This window comes from Centropristis striata, chromosome 15 (assembly GCF_030273125.1).
Source record: "Centropristis striata isolate RG_2023a ecotype Rhode Island chromosome 15, C.striata_1.0, whole genome shotgun sequence".
Taxonomy (NCBI): domain Eukaryota; kingdom Metazoa; phylum Chordata; class Actinopteri; order Perciformes; family Serranidae; genus Centropristis; species Centropristis striata.
In genome coordinates, this window is record NC_081531.1 from 13,784,446 (window position 1) to 13,809,136 (window position 24,691).

General features: G+C 40.4%; 1 protein-coding gene across 3 annotated transcripts in view; it reads right to left on the reverse strand.

The window, feature by feature from the left end:
* Window positions 1-11,778: 11,778 nt before the first annotated feature.
* The window catches only part of flrt1a (fibronectin leucine rich transmembrane protein 1a), a 46,437-nt gene continuing 33,524 nt past the window's right edge, over window positions 11,779-24,691 (reverse strand). For all 3 annotated transcript variants that reach the window (XM_059352290.1, XM_059352288.1, XM_059352289.1), the window contains one exon: window positions 11,779-16,082. In XM_059352290.1, coding sequence (XP_059208273.1) covers window positions 13,948-16,005 — 2,058 coding nt within the window. In that variant the 5' untranslated portion in view covers window positions 16,006-16,082 and the 3' untranslated portion in view covers window positions 11,779-13,947. The remainder of the gene's footprint in view (window positions 16,083-24,691) is intronic.

A 24,691-nucleotide genomic window follows, 5' to 3' on the forward strand; every position in this document is an offset into this window, starting at 1 on the left:
TACCAGGCATTAAAATGAACAAGAAATTGAAGAAAAAAAGGGTGGTCTAATATTTTTTGCCATGACTGTCTATAAATTATCGGTCCTAGAACTTTTGATCAATTAGAGTCTTACGGCTCGTTCAATACTGAAGTTTCAGTTACATTTATTTAATTTTGCAATATGAAATTCCTGCTACAAACACTGTTCTTCCAGCTGTCTAACATGAACACTATGTTGCTATTAATGTTTATGCTAATTATCATTTTATTGTTTGAATAGCCTTAAATGTGCACAAATCCTGGCATCAGCTTGCCTCCACAATACATAATGTTGTATCTTCAGCTTATATCAAACAAGGACACGACATAAATGCCGCATATAGCAAATAAAAATGAAAAAATTATTCCAAAGATGTCCTCTGGCCATGAAACTGAAAGACTCAACCCCTTTCGTATCTGTAGATTGATCTCAAAATGAGATATGAGTCACTTGTGGTTGAATTTAAAACGTTCCTGAAGGGATTTGAATGTGCCATTGTTTTTGTGAGAAATTACCACTAAACTGTCACCCATTTGAAATTTCTATCCTTGGATCAGAGTTTATGTGTTCTGCCTGAGGAGATCTGGTGTATTGAATCAGAGCCTATTTTAAATCCCTCACCAACTTGCTGAAAGCTGCTTTTAACTCATTATTCAGAGGCTTTTGTATTTGTTCATTTCTATTTTTTTTACTTCTTTTTTTCTTTGCTGGTTTGTTTTTAAATATATTTTATTGTTTTTACACTCATATTTTTAATTGCACTCTTAAAAAAACACGGCCGTCCATAAAGTTGGAATAATTTTGTTTTCAGACACAATCCTCTGTTAATTGTGGTTTCATTTTCATTGTGATATGTTCAGAAGAGATTGATAAATAAAGTCCACTTTATCTTTCAATTATATATCAAATTGTCACAATCATCTCATGGAAAGAGGCAAAAAATATTTTATTCCAACTCTATGGGCGGCCATGTATTTGCTTTGCTACCTATTCTTTGTCTCTTGTCTCTCTTTTATTGCTTTACTTAGTGCTTTGTAAATCTCATTTTGACAAGTCCTACATCAATAAAGTTATTACAATTATTACAAAAACACAGGATGAAAATTTTGTTGAGTCGCCACATTTGATTTTGTATTGTATATCAAGAAACCTTGCTTGTTGTGGGACCTTTGACAGTATAATAATTAATAATGTTATAATATTAAATGGTTTATGTTATCACAATGTAATAGTATATTTTCTAAATGTGAAAAGTTTGTTAGTTGTAATAACATCAAAATGTTTTGCTATAGCATGAAAAACTAATTATTACAACAAGTCAAGTCAATCAAGTCACTTTTATTTATATAGCCCAAAATCACACAAATCACAGATTTGCCTCAAAGGGTACGACACCCTCTGTCCTTAGACCCTCACAGCGGCCAGGGAAAAACTCTTCAAAAACCCTTTTAACAGGGGAAAAAGAAGAAGAAACCTCAAGGAGAGGGACAGAGGAGGGATCCATCTCCCAGGACAGACATATGTGCAATAGATGTCGTTGTACAGGGCAGATCAACAATAATAAACCTTTCACATTCTAACTTGATATTGATCTGTTGTTCTTCTTCTTCTGGTGTTGCAACAAAACGCTGCAATGCATGTCAGTGTCTGAGCAATGAGAAAGTCATGTATTGTTTTGTCCACATAAAGAACTATTGTGGTGTAAAGTGCTTTAAACAATTGACAGCAATCAACAGTTATCTAAGAGAAACCTTGAAAAATAGTACAAAACATTTATATATTAGAAATGTGTTTTATTTTTATTTTATCTGAACCAATCTAGCACCCCTCTGGGGGTCGCAGCCTCCAGGATGAAAACTTCAGTGAGCTTTTAAATGTTTTTCCTTCTGGTTGCCATGTGTTTTTAAAAAAAAAAGACGATATGTTTTGTCCTTTGTGTGTGATAACCGAAAATAAAGCAAAATCAAATCCATGGTCATAACCACATCGTTTAATTTGTAATGTAATTACACTGTACTGTTACTTTATCAGGCTCAGAGGCAAATCCATCAGGCTTTGCTCAGAACGAAATTGGATTGAGTGATTGATTTATGTATGTCAAGTGAAGGGCAAAGAGACGGACAAAAAAGAAACCGCAGTGTGAGAGTGGGTCAGGGAGGGGAGGCGCAGATATATGGATGAAGCATGGCCCCCTGATGGGGGAAGGAGAGCATTGTATCAGACAGAGATAAATGGAGTGTGAGAGACAGAGAGAAAGAAATTCAGACATATGCCTGCTGACCTCAACCCTTTTTTCCCCGACTAATCAATACAGGGAAATGTATGTTTGTGTGTGTGTGTGTGTGTGTGTGTGTGCGTGTGCGTGTGTGTGTGTGTGTGTGTGCTTGTTTGGAGGAAGGGAGGTTCTGTCTGTGTCGCTCCCAATAAAGATCACAAGCACAGTGACATTACCTCGGCCCTGTCTGACTCCTCCCTGGCCTTCCAACCTTTGCACATGCCTCTATTTAATTTTGGACCCTGTAATCTTATAAAAGACTGAGAGGTCTGGAGCACTTAGACTATCCTCGTCACTGAGCTCGGCGAGGAAAGTGGGAGTTAAAACATAAAGCATCAGTGCTGCACAAATAGCATATTGCATCCTGTTTGGCATACAATGTGCATATTAAACATGTTTTCTGCATCTGCTTTCCTTGTGTTTTAGAAGGTTTAACAATTAAAAAGAGCTGGATTTTTACATTAAATAATTAATAACTGAATAAAAATGAATGATTGGTTATTGGGTGCTTTTTGTCTCACTGCCAGTCTCTCTCCCACTCATTCTCTTATAAACACACACAGACACATGGGCTGACAGAGAGAAGACACTTGCATTTTCTAAAGAAGAATTTCTTTGACAGATGCCTGGTGTATTCAACTGCTCTGAGCAGCACGATTTCCCAGCAGAGAATTTTGCAGTTTCTATTAATCAGCTAAAATGTGCTATATTCCACCTTGTATTCAACCCCTATGAGACTTATAATTGGTTCCTCCTGCCGCTTAAGACTGAAAAAATTTCTATCCAAATCTTCAGCCAATTAGGAAGAAGCCCCAGCAGCATGGCTTTATTCAAATCCAAAGTGCATAATGACAAGACCGACCCAACGTTCAATTAGCTTCTTGAAATGATCGACAGAAAGTGAAGATGCCGGTTCTACAGGCAAAAAAAATATGAAATCAAGTGTAATCAAGACACCACAATAGGAGCATTAGATGAAGCAGTGCCTGGTGTGTACAGCCGAGCTTCACCCGTGAAGACAGACAGCATGCAGGCAAGGATCAAGTGCTCTTGCTGAAAGGGAATGAAGGTGCACAGAAGGTACCCTCCCCATCTCAACACTCAGCTGTTATTGGTTCTCTGGATTGCCTGCAATCGCCGTTTAAGTCTCAAAGAGGCCTGCTTTATGAGACAGTAAATCAAATCGACACTCCCCAATGCGAGATCCTCAGTGAGCACGACGTAATGTTCCTACGGAGATGTCATGATGGACAAATAAATGTTTAAAACCTTGAATAAGGTGTCGCAGACAGACTGTGATTGATTGTTAACGGAATAGGGTGACATTTGATCTGGTGCATGGTATCAGTGCATCCATAACCACTGTGGGTCATAATAACAAGATTAAGCGCTAAATGCTAACAAAGCATAGGCAGGTATACTATTTACCATATCTCTGGTAGAATATGGGGATTCATTATATTGTATTGCATATTATAACTCAACCTTTACTCTACTTGCATTAAATACAATGCCAGGGGGAAGGTGCTCAGAAATTACTGACATCATTTCTCTGTGTATGGAATGGTTAATTCTCCTTGGACAAGTTAATTCATAAAATATTTCAGTTTCCACTGTCTCTGAGTCAAGCATCTGCAAATTTCCACAACAATATTCACCACATTAATGTAGTGTGTTAGCATGCTTACATTGGATAATTAGCATTAAATACAGAGTAGTACTGAGGTAACTGAGATGTCATTTGTTTTGTAGGCATTCTGTCAAACACAAACTTAATTTTTGATCTGATGAAGACACTTGTTGAAAAGTTAGGGGATCACCAAAGTCAGTAGAATTCATCCTCTGGGGACCATGAAGGTCTGGTGTTTCAGTTAATCAGTAAGTCATTGAGCACAGGGAGGTTGTTGTTCCAACGTGTCAGGGGGAGAGAAAAAGAGAGAGTGATGCACATTAAATTTTTTTAGCAGGATAGGAAGTGGTGCAAAAAAAAGAGAACCAGAAACAACACAAAAATTAAGAGACAGCTCCTTGAAAGCCATCCTACCTTTGGTGGTTTTTGTCCTGACGGCTTTGCTGACCACTATCGTGCAGTAATATGCCAAAAGAAGAAGACATTCCCGCACAGCGAAAAGTTGCATAGAACAACAGAATTAAAGTTGCATTGTGTTTATGAGCTTTTTGTAAAACATAATGTAGTCAGAGCCTCTTTGTAATCACTAACAACTTGATTAGCAACTGTATTTTTTTCACATTAACTGTTATTGATTACTTTTACATTCATGTAATTACATAATGCTGTTAAATGTAACTGGTAAATCCCTTACACTGCTTATGAGTGACGGTGGAGAAAAGTGATAGCCTACATCCAGTGATCCATGCGAGGTTCTGCCGGCCATAATTGGTGCACTCTCTGGTTTGATGTAATGTCCAGCAGCTGTCTGAAAGTTAGTGAGCCATCTGTGACTCTCCTCACCCCGTAGCTCTAGTAGGCCATATTTAACTGAGCCTAAATTGCACTTGACCATCCAATGTCAAAGCACAAGCACCAAAGACATCTGCCCATTGCCAAAACCTTTTTCATGTGTTTACATACTGTATGTCTCTGCTCCTTCGTGGAAGTTATAGAGAGGAAAGGAAGAGGAATACAGTTGTTTTTAGCACAGCTGATGACAATGATCTGAAAAGTGTAATAGATGTGTTCAGTCAGAGCGGAGGGAGATGAACCATTAAAGTGATGTGTCAGTACCACCTACCTTTGAGGTGTTTGATCAGAATGGCTTTGTCGACATTATCACAGCACCGCTCGAGTCTCAAGTGATTAAAAGTGAACACTCCACCGGATCTGTCGTAGAGAGAAAATAACTCTGATATATAAAGATGAGTAGTCACTGTGAATTTGTCAAAACAATTTCTCTGACTCATGGCCGGGTAGCAGTTTACCCACAGAGATTTCATGTGGATGAAAGCGCTGAAAGACAGACCTACCTGAGTAGATAAAGTGGGCCAGTGGCTAAAGAGTCCTTATAGTTAGCAAATTCAAATAAGTTGCAGAAAGCCTTTTCCTATTTTAGTTATTCAGCAGGGTCAGTGTCAGTAATGACAGATGTACCCAACAAACATGCCTGTGTGGGCCCACTGTGTGAAGGTGTGGGTTTACTGTGGGCAGGGGGAAATTCACACTAATCCCCTGTGGGCCCCCTGTGGGTTAGCTCATGTGGGGCCCACATCTATGTGGATTTTCACAAAATATCCATGTAGGGCCTGCTGCAGTTTTGCTTTTTGAAGCTCTCATGTGGGTTAACCTGTGCGGGGCCTGCAGATGTCTACATGTAGATGGCTATTATTACTCTATGTATCGACGTCTATTAGATGTCAACGTCTTTAATCAGATGTAGGGGCTAGACGTCTATACAGACTTATAAGACTTATAATAGCCATCTACACAATGCACATCTAGCATGAAGGTGTATGTGAAGAGGTACTTGTGATATCTGTGTGTCTAATGAGGTTATGGGAGTGAGAATGATGTCAGTAGCTGGGCTGCAGTGTAAACATCGATCAGAGAAAAGGCAACTGGGAGACTATAGCAATGGAAATCAATGGTTCCTCTACGTGCATCAGTGGTGCTACCAGAATGTTCTGCTCAAGAATCCATCCATGCAAAGACAATAGCAACAGGAAACACTCCAAATGGTGCAATACATTCACTTCATCCTAAGAAAAAACAAGGAAATGATGATCATAAAGCAATACTTACAATGTTTCTATATTGAGAATGTACTACTGTATAACAATAGACTAAATAAAATATTCAGCAACAAAAAAGACTAGAATCTGAAGCCATGCTGGTGGCCAGCAGGGGCGCCTACACTGGCTGCAAAAAGAAGTCCAATTGTATAGAAGTCAATGAAAACACGAACGAATTTCTCACTTGATGTATTGCCTCAGTAAAATTTTCCTAATTAATTTAAAGTTTAATTTGTTTGTGTCAGATCTTCTTCAACACTGCATGCTGTTCATTTTGTAAATGATAGTCTCCTTCAGAGTAAACTAGACGATAAACCAGGGTATGAATCAGGGCGTGGCAAAACATATGATACATATGATTAAGAGGTCGCTGTGTGTTTTCAGTTTATCAAAATTCTTTGTCCCCAATATCACCCTCTCATCCAAATATGGTTATTCTGGTTCCAGAAATACACGATAGCAACGGCTGAAATACCAAACTCAAAGCTTCAAAACAGAAGTCTTGTTGTTCTTTTTGACGTCATGATGGCAACATCCACATCTTTTTCGATACAGTCTGTGTTTGAATATAATTTGTGTTGAATTTGAAGTAACAACAACACTTTTGTCCTGCAGCTCACATGTAATCACATAGCAAGGACACATCCTTTCTACAAAATATTTGTTTTCCCCCTCAGTGTAAATATTCAGACCCAATCATTTACAAAAACACACAAAGGAAATATGATTAGAAAAAAGGCAAAAATGATTCTCTCCTGATGAGAGTCAAGTAGACGAGCCTTTTTGATGTTTGAGTTTGATGAAAAAGAATTATTCTGGTTTGAAATCCCTTGTCGGACTGAAGACTAAATTACAATCACACATCGATGTTTGGCAGTGCAGAGATGTGATGAGCACAGTTTTCCTAGAAATCTTGACAAAATATTCAGAACAGATTCCAGGAGCATGGTGGGGCCTCTATTATTATTATTATTATTATTATTATTTAGCTCCGCACCAAGCTCTAGCGGTGAGAGAGAGAGACCACATCTTCTAACTGCTGGTCCAACCCCTGTGCATGCAACAGCAGGTGTTTGTACAGAAATACTAAGAACTTCAAGTAGCCAAGTTACACAAATTATGCCAGCATGCACATAAGCTTTTTCTTAACAGCATTAGTTTTATTAAGTGACTCCTGCAGAGTCTATTTACTATCAGAGCCCATCCAGAACAACTGCATCAGTAATATCCCCCTGATCTAATTGTAAAACAGCTAGGCTAAATTGGTTTACAAAATGTAATTTTATTCCAGTCTGGAGCACTACCTCAGTAATTTGAGCCACATCACAGTGATTACTACCACTTCAGAATAAATAGCACACTTCATACAGATGTCAGGTTACCTACAGCAGATTTGTGCTGCAACAAATTTGCCTTTGGTAGTCGTCTGCTTCAATGCACTCTTGGAGGAAATCTTTCACACCTACACACAAACATTTTGTCTCTAATTATCTTCTACATTAACTAATTAAAACAAGGAGATTAATAGTAGCAAATTAAACAATACAACAATACAGTGTGTTTGCAGGTTAAGGCTGAACATTTGTGTGTTTGTCTCACGCTGAGTCTGAGACCTTGAAACAGCAGGAACAACAGGAGTGGGCTGGTACAGTATTACTGAACAGTAAGTGAATAAATTAATGCATTACACAAATAATATTACTTTCCACAGCTGGAAAATTCCTGCTTTGATACTTTGTTGGAAGATAAGATGACAAATGTAAATTGTGTACGGATAGCTGGACTCTTTCCACTGCAACAAACCCAACGTCACACCTTCTGAACACCTAATGAGACAGAACAACAACATGAGGCTTGTCAAAATAAGGTACACCCATCCAAGATGAGACCTCTGTAACAGAAAAGTAATATAAATAATAGTGTAGCAAATCACTGTTGGCAGAGAGTAATAAGTAATCTCATAACATTTCTTTTGAAAAGAGTAACATGTAATGAGTAATAGATTAATGTTTTAAGTAACAAGCTCACTACTGTTGCTATGGGATCTTTGTGCAGAAATAAAATGTCAGAAGGATAACACTTTTGGCTGATAGATGATGGCCACTAAACTAAAAAAATAAACACTGTAAGACCTTTAAAACTTTAAGTTAAATGTTTTTAGGACCGTACATGTAGACAGCTGTGGGTTTTTTTTTACTGTCTACAGGTCACATTTAACAGTTAGGGCTTAGCTGAAGCCACCACAGGTTTAAGAGCATACATTGAAATGCCAGTACAGCATAGAGGTCCACCTCATGCCACAGTCTCCCCAGTGAGCTAACAAGCTCAGCCAGTGTGCAGTGGTCTATTTGTCTGCATATCTGAAAATGTCTCTCAAGTCCCTTTCTGTGTGCAACACAATCCCGGTCCATCATAATCGGGTTCCGTCTGATGCAGGGAACTGAATGTTCTTTTGTATTTCTGTCATGTATCTGTTTGTGTAATTGCTTACCAGGATATGACAATGTGGCACAGATGGTCTTTTTGAGACCTTGAACTGTTTACTCCCTCTATACTGCAGAGGTCTGAGTTCTTAGCTTCAATTTTGTGAAGATGAAGCAACAACAGATTGAAAAGGTCTTTACCTGATATTTAGTCATGCGTTGCAGCTTCTTCTTTTAAGTCCAAGAATGCTATATTGTGTCTTTTCAAAAAAGAAAACTTAATGCAGAGTTTGAAAAGACTGTCCTGCAGAGAGCCACCAATTCAGTTTGTCTCTCTGCTTTCATCAGTTTTATTGTGAGTGTAGCCAATAGTTTTTCTCCAGATCATCAGGGCTCTGTTAAGGCGTTTCTTCCAAAATCCATACAGTATTATATTTCTCTTATCCAAGATGGTCAGACTGCCAACTTATCAACCCCGAAATGTTGAAATCTTGGAGAAACTATGAAACCATCTGTGTTCAAAACCAAGCAAGCCCATCTGCTGTGAGACTCCTCAACAACTCCCATCGGCAACATCTCACAATATCTTGCTCTGCAATAACCCCCCTTTTGGCCTCATTTCCAATATTGTATTTTTCTTATTTCTTTCCCTTCGCCTTTTTTCCTTGCTGCACAATGAGATTTATAGGGGACGGCCTTAAATTGCCACGGAGTGAGGCAAGAAATAGGTTACAGCCCAACCTCCAGGTCACAGTTATTTGAGTTGTGATCCTGCTGACCATGACAATAGGATAGCCGTTCATCTCTGTAAGCACAAAAGGTGCTCGAGAGGGGACGTGTGCTGTCCAAGACTTAGTAGAGACATATGCACTTGCTGGCAGTGAAGTCTTCCAAGATGTCCATGAAGCCAGAGAGGGTTTTCTTTAGACCAAGGCTGCAATAGGCAAAGAAGTACATACTCCACTTCTCCACACTGATTGTTTGTTGTAATGCCACTTATATCCGATGCAAGTTTCAGGCTATTCTCATTCCCTGTTCATAGTTATTTCTACAATGGATAATTCAGGTAACTGTGAACCAAGATGTACAGCTTTTTACGACCAACATTGAAATTTGTTGTTAGTTGGTGACCTCTAGTGCCCATAGAAATTGTGATTGGAGGAAAGGAGGAAAGGAAGTGATGTACAATAAAGAACAAGAAAGTCCGTTGAGAGTTGGCGGTAGTAGTTTAGTAGTAGTGGATGGATCAAGGCAGGACTTTGACCCAAGAGAACAGTGTTCGTGTCCCCTGAGTAACCATAAGTCAGTTTTATTTTAAGTTAACCTGCATATTAACTTATCAACTACCTAACTCCACCAAGTAATTACATTTATGTAAGGAAGTCATTGTTTTAACCTAAACACTGACATTATTTTCTGACCATGACCAAGTAGTTTTGTTTCCTAAACCTAACAAAGCGGACTCCTTACCACAGCACTGACCATGTGTTCAAGGTTCATGTATCCTCAATTGCCAGATCTTGTCGATTCGCCCTGTGCAACATCAGGAAAATCAGACCCTACCTGACACCTGATCGACTCCTGGTTCAGGCCCTTGTGTTATCACGTTTAGACTAAAAAAACACAGCTCAAAACTAATTTGTTTGGATTATCCTTTTCTGTTTGACCATGCCATCCTCACCTCTGCTGTTTGTTGATTTTATGAAGTTGATTATGTTTCTGTATTTATGTAGCTGATTTTGTTCTGTCTTTTAGCTAATGTTTTTTGCTGTTTGTAAGGTGACCTTGAGTGACATGAAAGGCGCCCATAAATAAAAATGCATTATTATTATTATTATATTGGAGGAGATACATGCAGATTGTAAATGTGTTCTTTTTGTTTTCAATTTTTACCTCAATCATATCTTCCCAAAAGCCAACAGACGTGCTGGAGTAGTAAAGCAAAGATGTGACAAAGTGCTTTCAGATGTTTTGCTCCCTCTTGGCTGTTCATTTAGTCTGAGAGGTACTGTATGTATAAACTTTACATATTTCTATTACCCTTGAAACTAATTAACTTGTGTTGGATGGATTCAGAGCTCCAGCATGTTGAGGAGGGGATAATCCAATCATCTTCTGTTGCTCTGCACGGGGAATTCAGCTGCTGTTACAAACTGTTCACAATGCTTTACAACAGCAGTTACATTGTTGATCTGTTGTGATACTCATTAAATCTCTTACAGACCTACCACACTCCCATGGGCAAAGATATTGAAAAAAAATGGCAGCATTTTGCAGTTCTATGGCAATCTGATGTGTGATGCCAAGAAATACAAGTTGTATTGAAGAAAGGAAATAGAACAAAACAAAACAATGTCAGTTTCATTATCTTGTACCTCAAGTTCACAGTTGGTGGTTCTTTTTGGTCCAACACTCGGTAATTCCACTATTTAGTCCCTGGAAGGAATGAGCCAAACACAACATGACTGTGGGTACACAGCCTGTCAACGGATTCTAAATTTCAACTCAATCAATCTTCACTGTTTGCAAGTAAAGGAGTCGATATGAGGTGTTGTTTCTGTGTCTGCAGCTTGCAGTGATGTAACTGACAACTGGTGTACGTTTTGTAATGCAGAATAACAAAGAAGGTATTGTGACAGTACTCCTTTCACTACACATTAGTGGTAGATTTCTCATTCCAATTTAAAAGTGATTGAATTTGGAAGAGACAAACGTGAGTAAAATGTGAGTAACTTAAAACCCCATGAAAGTCCATTTTTTACTGACCAGTTAGTATGTTCTTGAAATTTCATAATGAAGGCATAAAAGTGATCCCATATATTTGTATGAATTTGTGTTGCAAATTAAACATCTATGTCCTTGGCAAGATGCTGTGTCATAGGTGGATAAAATTCAGAGGTAACAGAAGGGTCTCCAGCTGATGCACTGGCATTCAACTGAACAAACAGTTCGACCGGGCAGAGGCTACTCACTCGATCCCTTCTGTATTTTGATGAAGATGTTAATTTGGAGTTTGGCTCATTTAACCTTGTGAAGTCCCAGGTTGCCTGTAAACCTAAAACACTGAGGGGAGCAGCCTGTTGACTCTTTTAAACTCCATCTTATAATCTCAGCTGGTTCCAAGTGTCTGGCCTCAGGCTGTAGTTGGCACAGTTTTATTCCAGAGCTGCCCTCATCAAATGAAAACAATATGGAAGTCTCATTCTGCAAGAAAGCCGGCTTCTTTGGGTAGATTTGGATGCCCTACCGACACCTCAGTGAGTTATAAATGTATTTTCATGTTTCCTCAGGTGAAATGACAGGTTGCAGAAATAACAAGATTATAAAACTTTTTATTGATCCCCTCTGAAGATGAATTTATAAAGCAAATTCAACACATATCTCAGGTTTCACATATTATTTTTTTTTACGCAAAGTTATGGCACCATTACTTTCTATAATTTCACCAGAAAAAATATTCATGTGGCTGTGGCCATGGTTTTATTTATACAAATGATGAGGAAGTACGTGTCTCGAATAGACCCACTGTAAAATAGCAATTACACTATATCAACATTCCCCAAAACAGAAATTAGCCGGGGCCAGTAAGATGTTTAAGCCAGTGATTTCGGGTGCGAGATAAAATATACATTCCACTGACGTATTGCCTGACACCAGTGTAAAACTCCGGCAGACAGAACAGTCAAGGAAGCACAATTGGTTTCCCCTTTGGAAGCAACACAGTGGTAAACAACTGATGGACAATATTAAACCCAAGGGGAGAAGCTGAGTATGACAAACAGATTTATGCATGGGTGAACTCCACTGCGCCAGAGCCATCAATTCTCCACCTTTCTCGGTGCCTGGAGATGTTTCTTTAGCCTCCGTCTCCTCGTGACTGTCGTTACATTTATCCCTGTTCTCTGCTAAGTGCTAATACATTTACATTTTTAGTGCTGCTCAGTAATAAAAGAGGTGGAATGAGTGGAGGCCTTTTACCATTGCTAAAACAAACATCTATGAACTCATCTCACTGAGCAGTCACCCCCTCCAAACTCCCCCGACAGTCCATCCACCCACCCACATCTTGGCCACTGCTCCACAGTGCAGGTCAACAGTGTTGCGGTTTGAGTCTCCTCACTTTCACTCACAGTTCTTGCACTCATTTTGAGGTTCACTCGCAAGAGTCTGCCTCATCCAGGAGGCTCCACATTAGTAATTTGTCCAGTCTGGATTCTCTGTGAATGCCGTCTTCACTTTAAGAACGTGGAGGAAACATTTTGTAACCAAAAGTTACCAAATGAAGTCACAGGTTAAGCACACAGGCACAAAATGGGAAAAAGGGGGGTTGAGGTTGGTCTCTACCATCTCAGTGGACTGACATGCTAGTCTTTGGGTGGGGTCTAATTGTCAAATTACATATTACAAACAGTCTCACTGAAGGATTCACTCTGCTGCATTTAAGAAAACATGAACCCGGAGACAGCCTTCAGGGTATTTTCTTCACTTCTTCACTGTATTTTGTTGTTTAGATGAAACAAATCCACTGTCTTTATCAAAGTTAGGTTTCATCAGTAATGATAAACGTGAGGGTGGAAACCTAAAAAAGCAATTTTAGCAGAGACAAAAACCATCACATAAGGAAGAAAATAAATAAATAAAGAGAGCTGTGCAGGACTTGATTACTAAACAAATCTTGGACAAAAATAGCAAAGCATTTTTCAAACACAGCCCAGTCGGTATCGAAGTAAATTATCTACACGCTTGTGCTGCATCTCGTCTGATGCAACACTACAATACTGATCTTAGGTGAATGATCTCGAGAGGTATAACCAAGGCCGACCAGGCATGATAAGACCTTCACCATGCCAACTACTGAATAAGGTAATAACAAGCCTACTTTAAGACAAGTGGTTATTGGGTCGTTTGAATAGAACAATTCACAGCTTTACAAAGCCCTTTCCTTGGATAGCTGGTAGGGCACATCAATATAGTTGAGGCATTTGGAACAATGACTTGATAAGACTACATACTGTGTATGACCGGTGAGCAGGAAACAAGTACCAAAAATGTCATTTCATTATTTCTTAATCCATTCTGAATTGACTGCTGTGGCTCCTGTGTGTGAAAGAGGAACTCTACCTGCACCTATGCTAAGTTTGACCTTTCCACAGTGTATACATTCTTTGCTTACATGTCAGACAGAAAGAGCAGAAAAGAAAACATACACAGGCAGCCATTACTAAGATGGTGAAGAAACAGTCAGCTGTGCATTTACACCTGGGGCACTGGCTGCTGCTTCCTGCAGTGAACTGTTCCCACACAGTTTCAGTTCCAGTTAATCACATACAGTACTTTCAGTGCAGTGAACAGCAGGTATTTTGGAATGGGAGACCAGAAGAAGAAGGCACAGAGGGGTGCTTCAGAAGTGTCCATGCGAAGGGAAATTGTGCATCTATACAGTTTACCAATAACACTGTGAACAGGATCTGGTACAGTACATCATGTGTAACAGTAGTCTATATCTGGGATTCCTCCTTCTCTATAGCCGCGGTTGGTTCCATGTCCTGCATCAGTAACATGGTTGTCACCTTTGTACAGGCCAGTGCCATTGGACGGGAATATGGTATGAATGATGTAATCCTCTCGTAGGGGTTTAGGCTGCATTGGCTGGCAAGCCGCCATAGGTGTCATCTGGAACCCCGGACTGCGGATCTCCAAAATGGTATTGTCCTTCTTGGTGCCTGACTCAATGTAGTCATCATAGGTCTTGCTTTTACGGGAACTGTTGCGAGTATAGTGGTCACGGGAGCACAAATGCCCAGTCCTGTGTCCGTACCAACAGAAGATTCCAAAAATAAGAGCCAAAGATACAATGGCGGTAGCCCCGCCAATAATCCCTGCCAGGGGCAGCACTGTCATCTGCTGTGAGTCTTCATCTTCCTCCTCCTCCACAGGGATGAGGTCAGACGTTTCAGCTTTGGCACACACCAGAGCTTCATCAGAGTCAGCATCTCCAGAAATCGGGCCTTTGCTCTCTGAACTGGCAGCGAGCGGCACCATGCAGATTATGTAGCTGGAGCGTGGTTGGAGGGAGGTAAGCAGGTACTCTCGACGGTCACCCCGGACCAGAGTCTCTGTGATTGAGCCCATGGCGTTCCCAGTACCCAGTCGGAGCCAGCTCAGCCTGAAGGAGGAGCTGGGCTGGGCCACGCTCCAGGTAACACGGACACTGTTGTGAGAGAGAGGCTTCACGTTGAGGGCCAGACTCTTCCCCACACCGCTGCTGCTAAGAGTATAGTCCAGGCCAGAGTCAGGAAGCCCCAGGCCAGGTCGCTTTGAGCGGAGGGTGAAGAGGGAGCCCTGTGGAGGGGTGTGAGTGGTGGAGCTATCAACTCCACCCCCGCCCACTCTGTCCTTGGTCCCTGCTGTCCTCATCACCTCACACTCCTCCATCTCACTGGTCAGGTCTATCAGAGCCATGTCTCGCACTCTGTCAGGTCCGTGGCAGGTGAGACCTCTGACAGTGATGGAGTTACCGCGGGCATGCAGCCAGTCATACAGCCAACGCAGGTTGCAGCCACAGTGCCAAGGATTGCCCCGCACCAGCAGCTGACCTAGACTGTCCAGGTCTTTGAAAAGTCCCCTCGGCAGGGTGGTCAGGTTGTTCCCTGACAGGTCTAGCCTCAGCAACCTGCGCATGCCATCCAATGAACCACGTGGCATATGAGTCAGGGCATTTTCCTGTAGAGACAGACGCTGCAGATGGGCGCTGGGCAGGTTGACAGGTGGGGTCTGCAGGGAGTTACGGACTAGAGACAACTCGGTTAAGTTGGAAAGGCGGGAAAATGTGTCATCGGCAATGCGCTGATTTGCCAAAAGGTTCCCATCCAGGACAAGACATCTAAGTGAGGCGAGGCCTCGGAAGGCGTGGGTTGGGATAGTGGAGATTCGGTTGTCATCCAAGCGGAGTTCTTCCAGGGAGGCAGGCAGTCCTGAGGGGATACTGGACAGGTGATTGCGTGAAAGGAAAAGTAGACGCAACCGTGGGTTGTCTGCGAAGGCCTGGTCCTCAATGCTGACAGTGGAGATAGAATTGTCGTCCAAGTGGAGCTTCTCTAGCAGGGGCATCCGAGCCAGTGCACTACGAGGAATAGTGCGTATGTTGTTGTCCTGCAAATGCAGTTCACGAACGGATGGTGGCAGGTGCATGGGGAATTCATCCAGTTCATTATCGTAGAGGTAGACCACACGGACGGAAAGCTGGCGCTCCAAGGAGGTGGGCAAACCCGGGTTGTTAATCTGGTTATTCTGAAGGTAGAGGACGGATGCTGTAGGAGGAAGTGATGGGATCGAGCTCAGACCACGATCATTGCAGTAGATAAAGTCCTCATCGCACCTGCATACAGATGGGCATATCATGTCCCTGTCTCCAATGTACCCTTGTATCGTGGCTGTAGCAAACTGAAGCATGCCGGCACGTAGTGTCAAGCAAAGAAACAGCAGGAAGAGCCGAGCCCGCAGCTTTGCCACACCTACAGGCGCCATTATGGTGAACATAAGTACTGTCTCTCTTGTCCAGGTCTGTTGTTAATCCTCAAATCGCTGCAGTGAGCTTGAATCCTGTGACCTCCACCCTGAGAGAGAAAGAAAATTACAGTCAGCACTGACGCACAAATGAATTAGTTAATGATCACAGGTGACAGACAACTAAGGTCATTTCAGTCCATTTCTTTTCAGTTCAGCTTTCATATTCAATGATAGAGCCTTGGAGCAAACAACACTTATCATATCTAAACAAAAGCTACAGGCACTCAATGTTTTTTCACTATTAATAGTCATATCAGGGAGATGTGCACACATGGCTGGATCTGTGATGATTCCTCGCAGCCTCTCATAACATTCTGTCATTGATTTAAAAAGATAACTGCATAGCCAACCATCATTATGTTGAATTAGCAACAGTAATCTAAGATTAAAGACAGTTATACAACTAAACTTCAGTGTATCCTGTACTGAATGTTTAAAGCACGATGAATATTTAGTCTCAGGAAAAGCAACTCTGGAATTGACAAATCCAATCGTACATTTAAGCCGTGTGCATAAATACGAGGTCTTGAGAATATTCTCAATTTTTGAATTATTTAAGAGATCTTGAGAGGCTCTATAACTCCATTAGGAGTTGCCAGCAGATGGCTGCATTAGCCAGACAGAGCTGAATATACTTTTCATTATCAAGGCGGAACAACACGTTTTAGCTCAGAGCCATCGTGTTCAAGAGCTAAATTCTCATCATGCAGTCAAGATGGCACCAGGCACTATAAAACTTCATAAAAACTTTGGCACAAATCTTAATTTAGTTGTATTGAATAATAAAGTACAATAAAGTAATAATGGAAAGGTTTAATCTGCAGCAGAATGCACATGACGTGATGAATAATTCACTTTGAAGTAACCACAAGATGCTCTGGGAATCTACATGAGCTGAACTTGATTGGCATCACAATTTGTGTTGCTATTGATTAAGCGAGATGTGTCATAACAGTAAGTACATTACTGACTACAGAGATTTGGAAACTGGTAAATTGCAACAGAGTGACAACTTGAGCCCATCGCAGTCTTCAATAACCAGGGCCATTAGTCAAACTGTTAAGGACCACACAGCAGCAAACATAGTCAGGCTGTAGTATTGATTTCCTCACAAATCCGTGGTGATCTGCCAGAGCCAGTCGGCTCTCATGCATATTACAGGATTCCCAGGAGTGTAAGTCAGACAGCACGATAATTAACCAAATAAATGACAACTCTGCTGGGAGCAGACTTTGCTGAATATATATATTTGCAAACATTCATCTGTGCTTATTCATTATCAAAATATTGGAAATTATAAGAGCAAACTTTGTTGACACGGCAATCATTTTCAAGTGTAATGAAGAGCGGTGGAAAAATAAACAAAGCCAAACACTCCCACAGTTGTTCAGCCGTGGCTGGTTAGGGTCCATTTGATGGAAAAGTAATTACTGTCTATTCTTTGTCAGTTCAAATGTTTTGTAAATTCTTCATACAAATGCAGGATTGCACTTGTTCTCCACTGACAGCGAGCACGTTTTTATGACCATCTTATTCACTGGTAAGCAACCCTGATTCCAAAGTTGGGACGCTATGTAAAACGTAAATTAAAAAGAATGCATCAAAATGAGAATCAATAGTTTATATTTAAAAAACTATAACTAACTACTAGAAAGCGAACATTGTAGTTTCTGCAACTGTGTTTTTTTAACCACCGAAACAACATGAGTAAAAAAAACAATGTCAAAAAGGATTAGCAAATTATTACATTCTGTTTTATTTACCGTTTTGGACAAAGCCTAATTTTATTTAAATCAGTGTTGTACTAGATTTGACTGGGTCTTCTCGGTCTAACAATCAATCCTTCCTGTACTGTTGTAGAAAATCTTTAAAGAAAACACTTGACGAACAGATAGTATCGAATCACAGCCTTGTGCGGGATTTAATTGGCAGATAGTAAAAACATATGAAACATTACATCCAATGGTCAGAACAACAACTGAGAGACAACGCCTCTCACAAACTCATTTCACTTCAATTCGTGCGTCATTGTTTCTTTGTAACTAAGGTTTTACTGTCCTGTACTTTCCTGTTATGACAATCATTTGATATGTGAGTACACCTGGGAGCTCCTGTACTTATTTTAATGTTATCGTATTAACCAGATCTTCCGCTCAGGATACGCTATGCTGACTTTCATCCAACAGGCCTTCCTTTCCCATGAGTTTGATATTTCACCTGTGTGCTTAGGTCACATTTCAATGTAGGTTTATCTACGGATTTATCCTACAGTACACATTTAGGTTGCTTCTCAGATGTGTTAACAGCTTCAAAATGTTACAGGTTCTTCCTTGGTCGACTCTACACCCTTACACCAAGTTTCATATAAATCTGGCCAGTAGTTTTTCTGTAATCCTGATGACAAACAGACAAACAGCACAGAAAATATAGCAGTGTTGTGTAACAATGTCGTCATTTGCACAGCTTTATTTTCCAAGTTACTTTTTTCATAATTCTGGTTTGATTTAAATCTATCACCTTCAGCTAAAACATCTCCCAACTCAAAGCTCTCTGATCAAAAGACTACATTTTTGTTCCTGTTTCTACTTCAATCCTTTTCACACAGTGAAGTGGTGACCGTGCACTTTAATTTGTGCTTGATGATTAAAGTAATTTCTGCAATTTTGAAAGGATGGTATTGTGTCTATACACTTAGCCTTCTTTGTGCAGCTTCATATTGGTTGTTTTTGTGACTATGCCCTTTATGCTGCTGTGAATGTTCACAAGGTTTCGGTGTGTACATGTGGGAGTGTGTGGGGCTGAGCAGTGCTAAAGAATGGATGACTTTTGAATCCCAGGAGCTTCTGCAGTGAGTCTCTTGAACACTGAAGTATTTGGGTCAGCCCTTTAAAAACAACATGGATGTGGTGTGAGATTGAAGTGGTGCAGAGTGCCTGAGGGATTAATAGAGCATATTGAGCTGTTATTCTCTGGATTAAGCAGGTGCTACAAAGAATGGCAGACAGTCATTTCAGGACATTTTGCCCTGTGGTTGCTCATTTTTCTTCCTCTATTAGAAAATGATGTGCAAACATAAAGAGCACTGCTTTGTGTTTGTGAATGTTTGTGCTGTGTGTTTGTGTGTCCATGCATGATCAAATTGCAGACATTAACCCATATGGGGACAATCTATATGGTTGCAGTCTACATTTCAGTCATCTGTAGAGGGTACTAAAGCGGGGATGTGGGGTAATGTGTTAGCCAGACAGACAGCCGCCTCAGGCAGAGTTCAGCACACACACAACAACCCCCAATCTAATACTGGAACCCAAGACTGGATCGATTTACATAAAAAACCGTGAGGGAGACAGAGTGACAGAAAGCAGCTTGGAGCAAGACCTTTGAATCTCCCCATTAAGACCCCCACAGAGGGATAGGACTGGGAAATCTGGAAAACCAGATTTTAGAAGACCGAAGGGACTGCTGATGTATCAGGAAATCCACTTTAGTGATGGCAGTGAAAAGATAATAGTGGCTCACAGCTTATCTTACATGCCATGGATCATATTTTAGATTTACAGATTGGACATGTGGAAAGGATGATGCAAAACATGATGGTTACAGTGATGACAGAAATAACTCGAAGGATCTAAGATGAAAAAAATTGGAGAGGCCAAAAAGCATGGCCTATTCATTTTGGTTAATCATAGAGGCGGTTTGGTTTTATTTGTGTACCTCTATGTAATATTTTTTGTAACACTCTCATTAAGACATCATGCCTCTGCAATAATGTGCTATAATCTTCAGCTATTAAACATGGAGATAAAGAAAATGGGCTTTAATCCCCAAAAGAAACAAACAAGGTACAAATATGCACCACAGCATACAAAAAAATGTGTTTCTCTCACATATGCAAAATCATGATCTCCATTGTCACTTTTATGTAAAATAAACAAACACAATGGTCATCAGCACGAATGATGTTCAAGTGTTTTGAATAAAGCCATCTGTATTCATTGCCTCACATATCACAGTCAAACTAAATGAGCCCCTGCGTTTGTGGCTCAAAATAAATTATAATCATGAATTACTTGATGTGCCAATACATTACGATCCTTTTGAATCTCTTATCATCTCCTTTTGTTCGAGAAAACACACCATGTGAATATGCTATAGAGGCAGATTGAATAACATGTTAAAGGCTGAATAAGTAATGGATTCTTCCCCACATACTAACTCAGTTTTTTTCTTGGTTTATGCACCAATTTCCTGGCATGAAGGAGTGATTGGATTTGTGCTCAGCAATTTTTCATCTGAACTGCTGACATAAAGACCCAGGGTATGTGACATATATAAAGATTTGTGTTTCCAGATGAAATAAGTTGTCTTATTTTTGTCATATAGTCTATATTGAAAAAGACCTGAATTTTCTGTTCAGTAAAGATGGATTAAGTCCCGAAAAAATCCCCCAAGAGCTTACATTCTTCAATTACATCTACAAATAAAGCAAAGATTAAATTCCAAATCTAATAAACTACATATTATTGGATCTGGCTTGAAGACCTTTAACCAAAAAAAACAGGTCAAATCTTTCACATTTAACTGTATAAATATGACAATGCAAAGCACTTTCAGAGAGTCTGCATGTCTGCCTCCAATTGTCATATAAAAGAATAACAATACAAATCAATATTGGCCTTGCAACTGTACAAACTGACAGTTCATATTGTGTTCTTTACTCAACATTGCTTTGAAAATATGCTGCAGCAAAGTGACAGAGATAGTACAGCAGAAATGAGAGCCTCACATGATTCACAGCTGGGGATGTACCATCTTGGGGTTTTGTTTGCTGGTGGGTATGCAGCTCACAGGGGCCCTGACTTGTGACTTGATATATAGTGCAACAGCACTATAACATGTTTTATTTTTACAGCACTATGACATGTTGTGTCGTCTAATTCCCTGTCCTCTCCACTGCAGCTGCTGCCACCTCTGAATTCTTTTCACTCAGTGTTTCTTCCTCCAGACAGCCAGATTACAGGTAAATCCTTTCAGCATTAACAAAAAGGCTGCAGCTCCTTGCAGCAGTATGCTCCTGCGTTGTGTACAAAGGTAAGTAAATAGCATCATGTAAGGCAAATCTTACATGAGGCTGGCAAGGTTTTTAGGGGAGGTTGTGATGTTTGAATTATAGACACATAATCAATTACCTTAACTGAACTGAACTGGATAGTTGTGTCACGAGGTTTTGCAAAAATAATAACCGTCCCACTAAACAAAACCAACCCTGCAACAATCGATAATTTGCTGTAGGGATGGTAATGTTTGTCTAATGGTCAGTCCACCATTTCGGTCCAGTCTGTGCTGTCTCAAAAACTGACAGGTCACTGTTTTAAATGTGTCTGTGATATCACCCAAAGGACTCTGAGGAGCCATTATGAGGCTCAGTGTGGCCCAGGCGGAAACCTCCAGGTCTGAGCAGGGAGGAAAACCAGGAAGTGCCTTAAGCTGCATTCTACCTAAAATTCCAGCAGGGGGTGCTGACGGCCGCATTTGCGTACATTGATTTCAATACAAAATGAGAAAACTTCTCACTTGATTTATTACCTCAGAAATTTTTTTAGGACAACACTAAAGTCTCAATCGCTAGTAAAAAATCTTCTTCAACTCAGTTTTATGTTAATAGTGTAAAAAATGGCCCATATTAGAAGAAAATTAAAAAAATGTACTCCTCCTACCTACCTGAACGCCCTGATTCAGACATATGCTACCTCACGACCGCTGCGCTCTTCCAATGAACGGCGCCTGGCTCTGCCCCCCGTTGGTCCAAGGCAATCCAGACTCTTTGCATTTCTTGTTCCCCGCTGGTGGGACACACTACCAGTTCCTACCAGAGCAGGGACGTCCCTCTCTACCTTTAAAAAACTCCTGAAGACCCAGCTCTTCAGAGAGCATCTTCTTTCCTAGCACCACACGATAATTCTACCCCTTAAAGAATTGTCACTAGCACTTATTGATGCACTAATAGCTCTTACTGCACTATACCTCGATTGTTTGCTTTTTTCTTCCTGTAAGTCGCTTTGGATAAAAGCGTCTGCTAAATGACTAAATGTAAATTTATTCATACAGTCTATGGTGTAGCTGCTCAGTTTGTCACCATCATGGCAGTTTCTGACTCCTCCTAACTCCTAGGTGGAATGTGGGTGAAAACCTGGTTGCTGAAACACGCCACCTGTGACTGCACCCACTAACTGCTAACTAAGGAGCTGAGTGTCTATCCTGCGAGTGCTGCACATTTGGTATTTATATTGGTCCACAAGTGTTCCAAAATGTTCAACTTTGAGTTATGTTGACACGCTGCCACTCTACACTGTCAGCCAGCCACTCAGACACAGTGGAGGAGGGGCGGGACAAATACCACCAAGACCAACTGTCACACACAGTGCTGAACAACAACAATGGAAGAGATATAAATACTGCTGGCCACCAAGATCAGCAGCAGGTCCGTCCTGTCTCCTTAAATTCTTCTTCGTAATTTGCGTTTAATTCATTTACTGTTCAAACTGTCTGTTATAATGGCTTACCAGGAAGTTTTTTGCCCTAAACCTAGGTCAGTGGTTTTACAACATAAATCCACAGAAAAAGCCTTTTTTACAAATGCAAACCGTACGTGTGTGCTAATTTTAGAATGTGCCACTGTACTGCGAGCCGCAATATGGATATATGTGCCATGAAACGCGAGCCACGATACGTACGTGTCATAATGGGTGGTTCTGACACACAACCTCTGCTGCTGTTTAAGTTTGAGAACATGTTGCTTGAAGGGCTCTACTTTGTGCTGACATTTTGTGTTAGCTGAAAAAACACTGTGCCTCTTAATCGTTCTAGGGCCTATTTTCGGCCAGGAAAAAATGCTTTGGTGGATAAACGGCCCTATGGAATTAACACCAACAATTGTCCAACCAATGAGAATTAGGTTGGATGAACTAATCGACCAACCAACCAGAAGGGGTGAGCCTTATAGTTTTATTGCCTGAACCTAGCCAAGTAGTTTTGGTGCGAAAATAAATAACAGTTTCTTCACGTTTGTTGCGTGATGGCAGTTTTAAACTGATTGTTTCACAACATTAAATTAAACAGACCTATATATGGTTTCGGGAGTCATCGGAATTTGACCTATTCTGTCGTTTAGGTATGAGGACGTATTAATAATCCTGTATTATGTAATGATAATAAAGCTGAACCCTCGACTTTAACTTTAAAAATGACCTTTTTGCTATCAATGACTTTAATATTCTCAAGCTACTTTTCCCTGCCCTTGTTTGCTTATTAGGGGGAAAAACACTGACCCACATGCCTCTGGATTTCATCAAGTAATTTAAAATAAAGGTCTTGATATTTAATGGGAGATTTGCTGTTCTGCCACATCGGTGGATGATATAGTGAGATAGCACGAGCTTGGCAGACCAGCGGGCAAATAAACTTTAGATGTGTCAGTCTGTGTCAGTGGTCATAATACAGTCTTTGATCAATGCCTCGCTGGATGCTCACATCATTTGCGCTGCTTTTAATGTTGCTGATTTTTCCAGTAATGTTGGTCCTGCATAAAATAGAGGAAACAGTTTATTCTCAACAAGAGTCTTCTCCGTTTTAAGGGAACATACTTGATCATTTAAAATGGGACTTTAAAAGTTAAATTGATTCTCTGCCTTTAAGTCAAGGAGTCAGGCTGTGGTTGTCACGCTTCAGCTAGGACTGATTGGATTTTTTTTTCATTTTTCGTGACAAAAAGGAGAGAGGGAGGTTGGTTAACTTAATTGGTTACATTTGAATTCAACCCAGACAAGTTGCAATCTAAACACAGAGCTGTGGGAGGGCCAGGCAGCGGAGTCACGAGACAAGGCTGTGCACTCAGGGTGAAAATGATCAGAAAAACAGCAGGAAAAAGAAAAAGATAACATCAATGAAAAACCTCTGACACCTTTACAGGGCTGTCAGGTTATGTCCGGCAGCCATGCTGAAGATCCAACAGCTATGAACAACTGAGAACGCTTGTAAAAACTATCTAATCACTGTAAAATATATGTGCTGCTGCTGTCATGTAGTGAACACACCAGCCTTTCACAATCAGAAGCATCTGCTAGTTGAGGCACCTTTAAAGAAAAAAAAGAAAACAGCACCTTTCATCTTTTTATTTGTTTTTAGTAATTTTGTAATTTATTTATGTAGTTTAAAGCCTTAAATTATTTGTGGCTGTTCTCATTCAGCGTGTAATCATGTGATGCAGTGGCATTTTACTTATTCATTTAAAGTTAACATTCATTTTCACTGTCAGGAAGTCAAATTGTGCTTTTCAGTTACGGTTCACTTCAGGTGTGTGTTTTTCTGTATCTGAATAAAAGTGATGACATGTCCACATCAAAAAGCAAAGTTAACAGTCTGTAGTTTTCCTATTTGAAGGACCAGACAGTGTTATTTGGTTTGAAGTAATGTCCTGGCTTCAGCTTTTGGCAGACAGCTGTCAAAGAGCTGCCATTGTAATCACAATGAACCTCATTTATCAAACAAACGAGTGCAGATCTGAGAGTACATTTCGTTCTCGACAAGGTTCACGTGTTTTTCATCAATTGTTAGTATCCCACCAACCACAACGTAGAATGGTCCGATGTTTATTAAT